At 39.2% G+C, this 12,781-nt stretch overlaps 1 protein-coding gene across 1 annotated transcript; it reads right to left on the reverse strand.

Moving 5' to 3' along the window:
* Positions 1-2: 2 nt before the first annotated feature.
* Positions 3-8,175, reverse strand: LOC138196305 (von Willebrand factor A domain-containing protein 7-like). The gene is made up of 15 exons (XM_069146206.1): positions 7,994-8,175; positions 7,604-7,876; positions 7,421-7,514; positions 7,146-7,280; positions 6,034-6,220; positions 5,751-5,926; positions 5,526-5,638; positions 5,310-5,426; positions 4,924-5,124; positions 4,711-4,843; positions 4,110-4,256; positions 3,211-3,300; positions 2,850-3,115; positions 2,399-2,692; positions 3-1,780 (listed from the first exon to the last, which is right to left on the reverse strand). Exons 1-15 carry the CDS (start codon positions 8,171-8,173, stop codon positions 1,373-1,375), a joined length of 2,814 nt encoding a protein of 937 aa, XP_069002307.1. The 5' UTR covers positions 8,174-8,175; the 3' UTR covers positions 3-1,372.
* Between the last annotated feature and the right edge of the window lie 4,606 nt (positions 8,176-12,781).

Consider the following 12,781-nt stretch of genomic DNA (forward strand, 5'->3'; position numbering starts at 1 on the left):
AAGGTTTTGGTAAACTGCATCTACAAACTCCCCAAACTACATAGAAGGAAATGTACTTCCACTAAACACTAAATACATCACCAATAAAAAGGTACCCACAAAGCAAGCACTTATTTCGACACTTGTAGTATCCCCGCCCTCTGTATCAGATGACCAGTTTATTTAAATAAGTCTCTCTGAAAACTTTTCAAAATGTAAATAGTGATGAAGGAAAAAGGATGAAAATATGTTGAACTTGTAGCAAAATGTGAGAAGCAAAACGTTTTGTGTTCTGTAAAAGACTCATTAGACACAATATGACAACAATAAAAGTGGTGTTTTGTAAAAATATCTGCCTCATTTCTTTTTACACCATTTCCCTGGTTCATTTTCTCATGAAAAGTGATCACGTGAGAGAATTCACAATGGCCAGCAGGTTGCAGTTATGGCGGGAGATATACTTGCCTTCGAACCATACGTTCACGTTCTCAACCGTATGCGCCGTGAACGTAATTGCTCACACACTTTACTCTGTACTGTAACACTGTGTTAGGACTCCACCAGAGGGCACACCGGAAAAACTGGAATACCACTAGAACATCCTGATTTGCCAGATGTAAATAATAATCATGGTGACAATCGAGGGGATCACTACTTTGTTGATATGACAAAAAAAGTCATACTATAGCATGTCGTCCAGTTTGTCGTCCAAAATGGGTTTTTTTTTTAAAATGCCATACTTTAGTATGTTGTCAAAAATGATTTAAAAAAAAGTCATTCTATAGCATGTCGTTCCAAATTAAAAAAAAAAATGTCATACTTTAGTATGTGGTCCACAATTTCAAAAATATGTCATACTATAGTATATTGTAAAAAATATTTTAATTTTTTTTTTTACAAAAGTATGTCGTCCAAAATATCAAAAAAATCTTAGTATAGTATTTGGTCCACTTTGTCCTGTTTTCTGTCTGCTCTGTCTCATCTCTTCACTCGTCCTCTTGGGTTATACAAGCTGCATGACAAGAAGTGTGAGCCCATCACAATGACAGTGCCCAGAAAAGTAAGCTCAGCTCACCTATTGATTATAGAAAATGTCAAAAGAATATCATGTATTATGTAGTCCAAAATATTTCAAAGATGTCTGTTTAGTTTGCATCCAAAGTATTAAAAAAAGTCATACTTTATTATGTCGTCAAAAATATTTAAAAAAAGTCGTATTATAGCATGTAATTATGTAAGTTGAGCAATTTAGATATCATTTATATATTGTTATATATATGTAGTGACAAATATTTCTGCCCATTGATAAGCTACATAGTAAATTTAATCAATGTTAAAATAAAACAATATATAGATTATTGTGGTTTTACCTTTTTGCCACTTTGACATAGACTCATTTGAAGCCCAGTTCTGTTAGTAAATGGAGTCCTATAATGACTGTACTCAGGCAAAAAACGGGTGACTGAATGACTTTGGTGGACACAGAGACAGGAGATGACGAACCTTCCCGGATTGTGTAGAAACAGGATCCTACATTACCCACCCGATCCACAACCATCAGCTCCACATCAGGCGAACAGCAAGATGCGGTGTAGGACACCAGAGTTATGTTCTTGTTGCCAGCTTCCAGGCTGGTATTGATGGTCCCGTTGCCTTGTTTGAGGCTGACGCGGTCGACACCCGTCCCTTCAGCACCATCAGTAACTCGGACAGAGAGCGCCCATGTCGATAAGCTGCAGTTTTCAGAGCAGTTGGACCGGAGGCTGGGCTGCTGGCACACTGGGCGAGTGAAGTCAGTCACCTTTGAGGGGGGAGAAAAGTAGATCAAATTGAAAAAAAACGACAGCAACGCACACAATGATGAGGGGATGTAATGATCTTCAATGATTATTGATTGTCTTAAGATTTGTCTTAAAATTTAATTTTCTGACTCAAATGTGTGTGTGAGGGGGTGTTTAGTCAGAAACTTTTACATCAATGAATTAACCAACAAATAAAAAGTTAAAGAAATTTTGAAGGGCAGAAGAAAAACTGTAATTTTCAAGCAATTTAACACTAATTTTTATGATGTTTACTGGAAAGAATTTTGTAGTTTGTCTTTAATTAAATTAATACAGAAAGCATTCGGTGTGTACAACTTCAGTCAAATGCTCTTCTAGCCAGCAAACCAGGTCAGCTGAACATGCAAAAAAGGGTGAAACCGTCTACATGTAAACACACAATTCAACACACAAGGACAATAAATGTTATAAAAATAAATGACTATTTAAATTAACTTTTTTTTTTTTTTAAAGAAGAAAGAAATTCCTGCTTTCCCGACAATTAGTTTGAAATAAATATTTTTTTCCAGGAAATTACAGATCTTTACAACAAAGAGTTACCACCAAGGATTTTTATAAATCAATTGCAATAGTATTACCGTGTTAACAATGGAGAAGCGCAACACAATGTAATTAGTGTCTGTGCCTCCTGGAGCCTTGGCTTCAATGGTCAGGGTAACATCAGTACCAGACGGGGTGTTAAGAGGTGCTGAGAGGGTCACTGTTCCATTAGCACTGTTTCTAGTTTCCAGGGATAAACTGGAGGGAAATGTCGATTCAAAACGTTGGTTGTTGGTGGCTCGGATGGTAAAGTTTCCCCCTGTTCCTTGGGTCATTACAGTGAAAGGCACAGAGAATGGTGTTCCTGGTATCAAGATGCTATCTGAATCAGCCTAAAAAAAAAAAGAGGAAGGAATCACACAAGAGTCAGTGCTTGTAAAGATAAAGAGCTCTTTTAGGCTATGAAAAGTTTCAACTTTTAGTTGCCGCATATCCTCCAATGTTGGAGGTGATGCTGCTGTGTCACAGTTGTTTGGGATAGGCACTCACAGCAACAGTTAGATTAGAGGCTCTGAAGTTGGTGGGTGACTGCCTTTGAAAGACTATTGGTGAAGTGCTGGAGGTATCTTGTCCCTTCACCAACACCACAAACTCCACCGACGGTATCCTGTCGACCTGGACTAAAACGTTTCCACTCCCCTGTGGCACCACAACTCCTTTCACCTCCTCTGACCCTGACGATGCAACCAGAGCGACTTCTTTCACCTCCGCAGAGCTGCTCCCCGTTACAGACACCAACAAGCTACCGTTGACACCTTTAAAGAAAAAGCGAATTCATCATCTCTGGAATTGAAGATGTTTTGTAAAAATCTGCAAATGATCAAATTCACATCTTAACAGTTTTCTTTACCAGCCCTAGGCCGTGTATCAAGAGCGTCAAATCCGGTAAAGGGTTCCGATGCTTCCACAAAGTCAAACAAAAAGTCAATAGGACTCTGACCTGCAAATAAAAAGTCATGAGGAAAAGAAATTAAGAAAATCAAATGAGCAAACCATACATCGCTTTGCTTCACCTGAAGATAGCACAACAATGTGTAGCTGTGGTTGAAGTTACAGAGGGACGGGAGGTAACAGGAGTGCGTACAGTAACTCAGCTATGATTTTAATTATACAGTCCCTGTCATTGTGTTTTTCTGCAAACACTCGGGTGTCCTATCTGTATTCCTGTTCGCTGGCTGATCAAATTTAAGCACAAAGATTATTTTATTATCATTAACCAGCAAAATATTCTTTGATTCCCAGTTGTAGTAGTGGAGAAAAAAACCTCAGGGGAGCAGCTGTGTGAGGTTTTACATAACAACAGCAGTTCTTTGAACTAGATGCTCATGTCAGCTTACTGACATACTCACAATGACAATGTAGGAATAGTGTTTACCATGTTCACCATCTTACTATGGCTTATATTGCTAAGTAGCACTAAATACAAAATGCAGTTGATGGGAATGTCACTGCAGTAATTAGCAATTAAGAAAGAAATGGTATTTGAAAAGTTAATTCAACACCAAAGTAATTGCAATATATCCAGAGGGGTTATGGATGTCAGCGTTGTTTTCATTGTACTGGTGCTTTCAATTAAAAAAAATAAATAAATAAAAATGAAATGAATACTGTATGTACAATAAAGAAATGTTTTTCAGCGTGTGCAGCTGTGATGCCACATGATGTAATAAAACTTAATTTAAAAGTATTGCATTTTTTACAACAAAACTTTAACAGGTAGCAAACAAAAGCGCAAGCCGAGTGTCTCACCTATAACTTTCAGAGTGTAGGAGTTTGTTGACGCCATTTTTATTTCCCATCGTCCAACTTGTTGTTTTAGTCGCAGAGTCCTGAAGTTTCCCACTAACTGGGATGCAGTGATCAGTGACGCTGTGTCGCTGCTTTGCTGAGATTCACCTTTAAACAAAGTTAATAGTAAGCATGCTGGTAGGAAATAGTTATAAGAATTAGTTAACATACTGATAATTGTGTTTTAATTGCCTAAAAGATAAGCTATGTTAAGTATTCTCAAACATCAGTACATTTTCAATTTAATTGGAAAAGAATAAAATTAGAAACAAATTTCCTCATTTCTCTGTGAACAAACATTTGAGAAATTGTAAAATCTTTGAGAGAATGAATGAAAATCCTTCAGAGCATAATAATGACCAAAAACGTCATGATAAATACTGCTTTCTTAGGTGAAGCGAACATGCAAATTTGTAAAAAATCTGCAGAACGTATGACTATGGTGTAGAGGACTAAAGACGCTACCAATGTCAAATTAACGTACTGACGTATTGATACAAAAATAATCGTGTCTCAAGACTGGTGTTAATAAAGAGAAAAATCATCAGATAGGCAGTTATACCTGTGGGGCTGATGACAGTGAAAGCGACAGATTGGCCAGTGATGTAAACGCGAAGGTTTGTTACTGTTTCATCAACTACAAAACTGAAGTTATCAGCCCTTCCTGGGCTCCTGGCTGCCTGCAGAAGGGTCACCTGGGAGATTACAGGAAGAGATTACGTTAAGCAGCTGAAATCTTTCAACTGACAAAACCAACAAGTCATTAAGATCTTACCAGAGAAGAGCTGGTCGAGTCAATTATGATATCCACGGCCAGAGGAAGTTCACTCTTTGTGACCTCAATGGCCTGACCTCCTGAAGCCTGAGCCAGGTCTCTGTAGAGCTGGGAGTCTGATGCCGTTATCCCTCTGGTTTGTTGCTGATCCCTCCGTCTCCGACGATTGATCACATTTGAGTCAGTAATCATGAAGTTCACCTGGAAAGAGAAAAAGTAAATAAAAAAACTTAACAAAATCAGGAACTTTCACTAGTTGCAATTATTTCTTCCAAAAAATATACATATAATATCTGTTTTCATTTCTTCTTTATTACAGTCTTTAAGGATAGATTTGTATGTGATCATATAAGCTATCCTTCTACACTGACACAGTAGCTACTCACCACAGTTTGGGTCCGCTCTATGAGTGCGATCACGGTGCTCTTCAGGTCTTCGTCTTTGGCAGGTGCATCCGTGAAGAGGAAGATCTCGGAATTAAAAGGAGCGCCAGCTAAAGCCAGCTGTATGAAGAAGATATGATCGAAAAGATAAGATAGTTTTAGTTAAAACTATTTACACACCAGAAAGCTTTAGAAAAAAACAAACACATATCACAGCACCTGAAGCCCTGAAAGACTCATTTCCTCCTCATCTCCTCCACCGGTCACTGATAGTGAATTAATAACATTCATGAAAACTGCTGGGTCTGTAGTCTTTGTCAGCGGCCCGAATCCTGAGGTTCAGTGGTGACAGAAAATGTGGATTTAGTCTTCATCTCCACTACATCAATAACATGAAACAAGCACCTTTTCACGAGTCATATTTGTAGCATCTAAACATCCTACCTGGATCATTGAACGGTACGAGGATGTAAACTGAGGGCTCATTCTTGGTTCCCACGTTGCTGTTGATGATAGAAGCAGTGACGGTTCTCACTGCCTCGATTTCATCACTCATGCTTTTTGTGGTGTCAATGACAAAGCAAAGAGCTTTATTGGATCCTTTGGAGATTCCCATCATCCTGAGGGATGGAGAGAGATGAAACGGAAAAGAAAAAGAAAACTTAAATACATGTCCTTATAGTGGCCTACATAACCAGAAACATGCAGAGTGGGTTTCTTAGCCTACTGTAGGAATGGTCTGTCACCGGCAGCCCCTCGAATGTCTTGTAGTAGCTCACTGGTTGCAGCTATTGCCACATTCGCCGCCTGAGTGTGGAGATGTCCGTGGCTGGAGTCAAACGCGTCTTTGTTGATCCCACCTTTAGGCTCGATCTGACTGGTTTGATCAACTGCTCCTCCATGGCTGCATTTTCCTTTTCATCGAATAGTGTGAGAGAAAGATGATAAATAGCCTACTTGTACAATACACTACACTAGATGATATCAGACTTTTCTAAGTGGTGTTTTACTAGTCAAATCCAGGTGTAATTCTAGAAGTCGTTGTGTGCAACTGATTTTAACTTAGATATTGTGGAACAACTTGTCATCTAATGAATGTTTTGAGGTCACACTCAGGTTTGGGTCTGTTTGGAGAAAAACATGACCTTGGTATGATCTCTAAGACAACAACCACAACCACAACGTTAGTGCATAACCAGCATGTTAATGTTGTAGCTGCTGCAGGTGGAGCTGGTTTTAACTACTTCATGTCCAGTTTTATAACCAGGGACAGCAGATACATTTGAGGGGCCATCAGACTGGGAGTTTTTTTTTTTTAAACTTTTTCTCTAATCTTTAGTTTTTTTGGTGAGATATCGAATTATTAAGATTTATTGAAATGAGACCATGTGAGAAGTTTAGAGTGAAAAAATTAAATTTGGTGAAGCTGTTAATAACTCAGCCATTTGAATTGAGACCCTGACTACACACCGATTTTTGTAGGAAGACAAACGGGTTAGAAAACACTGGTATAAGCTTTCACAATGTGTTGAATTTTAACAGCTTCTTATATAATTAATTGTTGTCAAATTATCCTCTGAAGAAGTGAACTAAAGCTGCCCAATAAATGAAGTGGAGTAGAAAGTATCAAAGTATCAAATGGAAATATAACTATATAGTGCTTTAGAAAATATACTAAGTTACTTTCTGCCGCTGGTCAAGAATCAAATGCAAACCTTACAGTAGATACCAGAATGGAAACCTCGTGTAAACCTCACGTGAACACGTGTGTGTTCTTGTGAACCCTTTCATGACAGTAGGACAAAAATGCTGTTGCAAGTAGAAGAACATATTGTTTACCTTTGGGTTTGGTGGAGAATAAAGGCACGACACCAAAGTACCCAGAGGTCAGGATCTGCTCTGCTGTGATGTCCTCCAAAATGTTGTTCCTGCAGTCGTTTCCATCACAGCTGCGGCACGTCGCCCTGCTTTCATCTGTGAACATGTAAATCAACATTTTAATTATGTCATCTTTTGTGAAATAGTTTCTCTCCAATCACTTCCAAACTACATTCCTCATCAGGATTATTAGTGCTCTCTGTTGACACACCCATGACATCAAATCACATTTTTACCTGCTATGTTACCAATGCTGGCGTCTGATCTAATCAGATTGGAGTTTGGGAGTGTGTTTCCCAGTTCTACCCAGTTACTGTGACTGTAGAAGTCCTTCAAGTTGATAAAAAAAAAGAAAAGAAAAAAGAATAGGGTTAATAATCCATGAGCAATATGAAATATTTGTAAATGATGATAAATACCTGTAAAGGATGTAAAATCTCTCCCAGTTTCTGCCTCGCTGCCTTATAGTTTTCCTGCTTGTTGCTTGCTTTGACAGCCACTATCCCTTCTGTGATGATTTTCCTTCCTTGAACAAACATCTCCTCGTCAAAGTGGAAGCTTGCATTAAGAGCATGGCGGAGGTCCACACGTATATTCCTCAGCATAATGAATATAATGGCCCGACGGAAAGTTTTAGATGATTGTGGGACCCTGCAGGCTGCGACAACACCCTCTGCAGTGAAAGGCTGTGACTATACAAGCAGACAAAGTCAAGTTATATTGAGCATTCCTAAAAAAAAAAAAAAAAAAAAAAATAGATGTAGGCTACTCTGTTCAGGTGAAATAAATTCATTATAGTGAATTCTTACGGGAAAAGTGAAGTCTGCGCCCTCAGCTTGGGCCAGAGCACGGCACACCTGGACTGTGGCATTTAAAATAGCTTTCTCTGTAATTTCCAGGTGATTCAGAGACTTTCCTGGTAATATCCCAAAACCCAGAGCTCCAGTGTGCAGCAGCAGGAGACACAACACAGCCAGCCGTGAAGACATCCCTCCTCCACCTGTCAAACAGTCAGAGGTGGAAAGAGCTGTCTCAGTCATGGATGTTTTAATGTCTTCTTTAAACATGATTATTATCGAATTAGTGAAAGGTGCTATCAACAATTCAGCAAAATTCATAATGGTGTGTTACAGGACAAAAATGTTGTACTTTTTTATAGCTGAAAGTTGGACTTTAAAAAGACTGTTGTGAGAAATGAGACAGATGATGTTTGTTAATTGCGACTCTGATCAATCGCTTGTCAGCATACACACAATAATACCAGCAGCGATGTAAACCTAAAACTCTAAAAACAAGCAACAACAAAAAGCATAGTGGTGAGAAGTACCTTCTTATTCCAATGACACAAACAGTCGAAGAACCAACAATGCAAACATACATTCTGTTACCTACTCAGGAGAACAAGCTCGAACCCTGAGTCTTCTCTTCTCATGCACACGATAACGCATTCACTTTCAATTCAAAGCACTTAGCACATAGTCTGTAAATAGTCATAAAATACTAAACTTAACAATTTTCCCATAAATTTATGAGAGTATTATCTGCATCATCAGGTCTCATTTAGGACTTACTCAATGAATTGAAGGAGTACTGACCTTGTTGCTCTCCTTTGCATTTAAGAGTTAGTGTCAACACCTGCTTTATTATGGCTATCAGTCAGAACAGGGTTCTGCGGGACTTGTTCGACCTGTTCCTTTGGCATCGTTTCATTTCCTGAACAGCACAGCAGATCTTCCACTTTAATGTTTCATTTTCCATTTCATACCACTGTCACTGTTTAACAAAAATGTGCAATATGTATGGTTTTTAGTAAATCTGTGTTTCCATTCATTATTAACCTCCTTACAGTTATTTATTCATTTACAAAAGTATATTTTTCAGGGAAATGTGTGTCCAATGAATAAACAAATGTACTTAACATCCTACATTCTTAAAAAAAAAAAATCAGATTGGCAGGAGATGAGAGTAAAGCAGAAACACAGTGACACTTGTCAGAGCAAATAATACTGTACAAATGTTAATTAATTTGTTTACAATATTTCTTCTGCTTCTTTAAGGTCTCGTTTAAAGAATCAAACTGTAATATTTGTAATATTTTTTTTTGTAATATGTTTGTAATATTACCAACATGACTGGTAGACTTCTTTGTGTTTGCTCTGATTGTTGATAAGAAGTACAGAGATGGTTTTCTTTCAGCAGCTACTCGGCTGTCTTATGATGTAACATGGACAAACAAGAAGACAAAATCATAGTGTTTCCTGTGTAGTGCACCCCTCGGTGATTGGGGTTAGGACAAGGTTAGATTCAGGTTAAAGGGAAACACTTTTAGAGTGGGAAACAGACATCAATCCAACACTGGCAATTCATTATTGCTGTTGTGTACTACCTCTCTCTCTCTCTCTCTCTCTATATATATATATATCATAAAATCCAAGTGTTAAAAAAAGCCATAGATCACAGCAGATAAATTAGGCTTTTCGAGTCATTTCACAGGTTTTTAATCTCTACATGTCCATGTGACGTTTGTAACATGATAGAATGAGGAGCTGTAGTGAAACTCTGACAGTCTCAAAATAAAAAAATAAAAAAATTCAGACAGCCAGAGTTTCACACCGGAGGAACCATGGGTGGAGACAGATGAAGGGACTATTTACAAATGAATAAATCAAGCAAGGATGAAGGTGTAGCTGAAATATTTACAGTTACACTTTCAAGTATTTGAGGTTTATTTTTTCTTAGAAGGACCTTCTAAATATGTAATTTTGATCAACAGAGTTTATAAGGGTTTAATCATTTCAAGGAGAGGAACTTAAACCGTATCAATTGTTGGGTTGTTGCACGGTATTGGACTATATTAGTGTTATCTACAACTGCCAACTGAGGGCCTGATTTGATATTTTTTTTACACCTGTTTTACGGGTGATTTACGAAGAGTAATTGCGTCATTGAAATCAGATGCAAATCGCTGTATTTAAAAAAAAAAGAAAGGGTTTGCGTGTGTTAAAGTGATTCCAGCAATGGAAAAGGAAATCTGATCCCATTGAAGTGAAGAAATATAAATATAACAAGAATGCTATATAGAAGATTATCAGCAAAAAAGTTAATACTGTGGGAAAAACAAAAAGGCGAGAAAAAAAAAAAAGGCTTAATAATACAACCTCGGTAACACACACCTGAATAACGGGACTGGGTGGGACGTCCAAGCAGAGAAACGCTGGGATGACCCAGAGGCGAGAAAATGCTGAGTCGCAAGAATTTGTTTTTAATTGCTGATATTTCGTGGCTCCTTCTTGTTGTGGGTTGTCAATCATTATTCGGTTCATTTGATAAGTTGGAAATGTCATCGCTGGAAAGACGAGATGTCTGAATATGGTTTCCTCTGGCATCTCAGAAATGTGTACACTGGTTGTAAAAACACGTTCTCCACGTATTCTTTGTTTTCTCCGCGTCTCCTTCTCACCACAATAAGAGCAGCCGTCTCTCCAGATGTGCGCACCTGATTAATACGTTCCTTTCAGTCGTACTAAAATACTCACGCGATCACTTCTCCTATTTCTGCTGTCAGGTTTAGTGTTAGGAAAAATAGTAACTCATTGTCAGTGTGTAAATTAAGTTACTGTTATGTGTGAAAAGTTTTCTTTAATCTATGTAGATAACTGTAGTTGAAAGGTCACTACTACATACACAAACCACGAGTTCCTCTCTTGCAACAAAGGAACTGACTCATCTAATTTAGCACACACTTTGATTAAAAGCAAACATACTCATATAGGGTGCAAAGGGCATTGAACCCCTATGCACTCACGTTACAGAACATGTGACCTTATCTATAGTAATGTAATCACGTGATGTTTTGTAACCCCATACGTACAATAAAAGGAGCAAAGAGGGAAGTCTGATTCGGAGTTGGCTGATGCCAGGTGAAGAGCTTACAACTCTAAGACCCTGCACGGACTTCCCTTGCTGCAAGTAAAACTCAGATTTGGGTCCAAGCCTTGTGTTTGTCTGACTGTGGGTTTGATTCTTATCCTATCAGCGCTATGTTATAGTTCTGAACCTAACATACAACTTGGTCCTTCGAGCCGGATCCCAAGATATCGCCGCCCAGTGGGGAGGGAGAGGACACACCGGAGTCTGTCGACAGCCAGGACATCTAGGATGCCTGCAAAAAGACCTGGGGCGTGAATTCGTGGCCAGGCCGGTGCTATAACGTCTGAACTCCCCTCGGTGGACGACGATTGACGGGATCCTGAATCACCCAAGGAGACAGAAACAACGCTAAAAGTAAGGAAAGAGTACGGCTCTATAACCGTGAATGCGCAATTAGGTAACTCCGCCGTAAGGGAGGTCAATTAGGTAACTCCGCCGTAAGGGAGGTCAATTAGGTAACTCCGCCGTAAGGGAGGTCAATTAGGTAACTCCGCCGTAAGGGAGGTTAATTAGGTAACTCCGCCGTAAGGGAGGTTAATCAGGTAACTCCGCCGTAAGGGAGGTTAATCAGGTAACTCCGCCGTAAGGGAGGTTAACAGAGAGCTCGAGTGTGTGAGTGTGTGTGTGTGTGTGTGTGTGAATGCCACTAGTGAAAACAACAGCACAAGAGGAAACCTAACGGTGTAAACGTAATCCTGTGGTCTGTTAAAGTACACATAGTAGTGGATTAAGGAAAATAGGTCCTGAAAAAGACACGTAGTCTGTAAAGGACACAAAGAATATTGACATAATGGGGAGTGAAAACAGTAAGCCTGCCTTAGAGGGAGACGCCAAGTTTATGGAACGGGCATATCCAGGCAGCACCAGATTCCTAGATAACTGGAAGAAAAAGTTTGAGTTTGACGGAAGATTAGTGGAAGGGCAATGTAAGAAAGTAGTAGAAGGATTGATATTGAGTATGTCAGGAAAGACAGGGAAAGACAAGCAACGAAAGGAAGAACAGTTAAGTGTAGCTAGAAAATGGTTAGAGCAAGTAAAAAAAAGGAAAAAAGCAGGGAGAGATAAGTGTGCTACGCTGCAAGCCACGGCAGTCGTAAAACAGGATGAAGAGACAGGACCCCCGTCTGATATACATAGACAGCGGAGGGAAGAAGCAGAGAGAGCAGTTAGAGAGTTGGAAAGATTAGACGCAGAAGAGGAGCGCCAGAGACAACAGGAAATAGAAGAGGAACAAAAAGTGATAAACGAAATAGGCCCGACTGCAGCTCAACTAACTAGTCCCATGAAAACTAGAAGTCAGACAGCTGGAGCAGCTGGCGTGTATCCAACGTTGACAGCCTATAAAGAAAAATATGGCATAACACAAAAAAACAACGAATGTGAAGGCTGTGGCACAGGACCCGACCCCCCACCAAAATATAACACTGAAACATACCCCCTAATGGCGGTGGCTAACCCTCATTTCGGCATAAACGGTGACCAAGAACGAACTATTGACGTATACAGACCATGGACGGAGAGCGAATGTGCGGAAGCATGTAAAAGCTTAGGAGACTATGTCACTGATGTGGAGGGATGGATAGAGAGACATAAACAGTTAAGAGACTCCTACCGCCTAAATGGCATAGAAGTAGAACAAACGTTTAAAAGATGTCTCACATATAATT

The sequence above is a fragment of the Embiotoca jacksoni genome, unplaced genomic scaffold, assembly GCF_022577435.1.
Source record: "Embiotoca jacksoni isolate LCO1_2020_lvr unplaced genomic scaffold, fEmbJac1.0.p SCAF_13, whole genome shotgun sequence".
Classification (NCBI taxonomy): Eukaryota; Metazoa; Chordata; class Actinopteri; family Embiotocidae; genus Embiotoca; species Embiotoca jacksoni.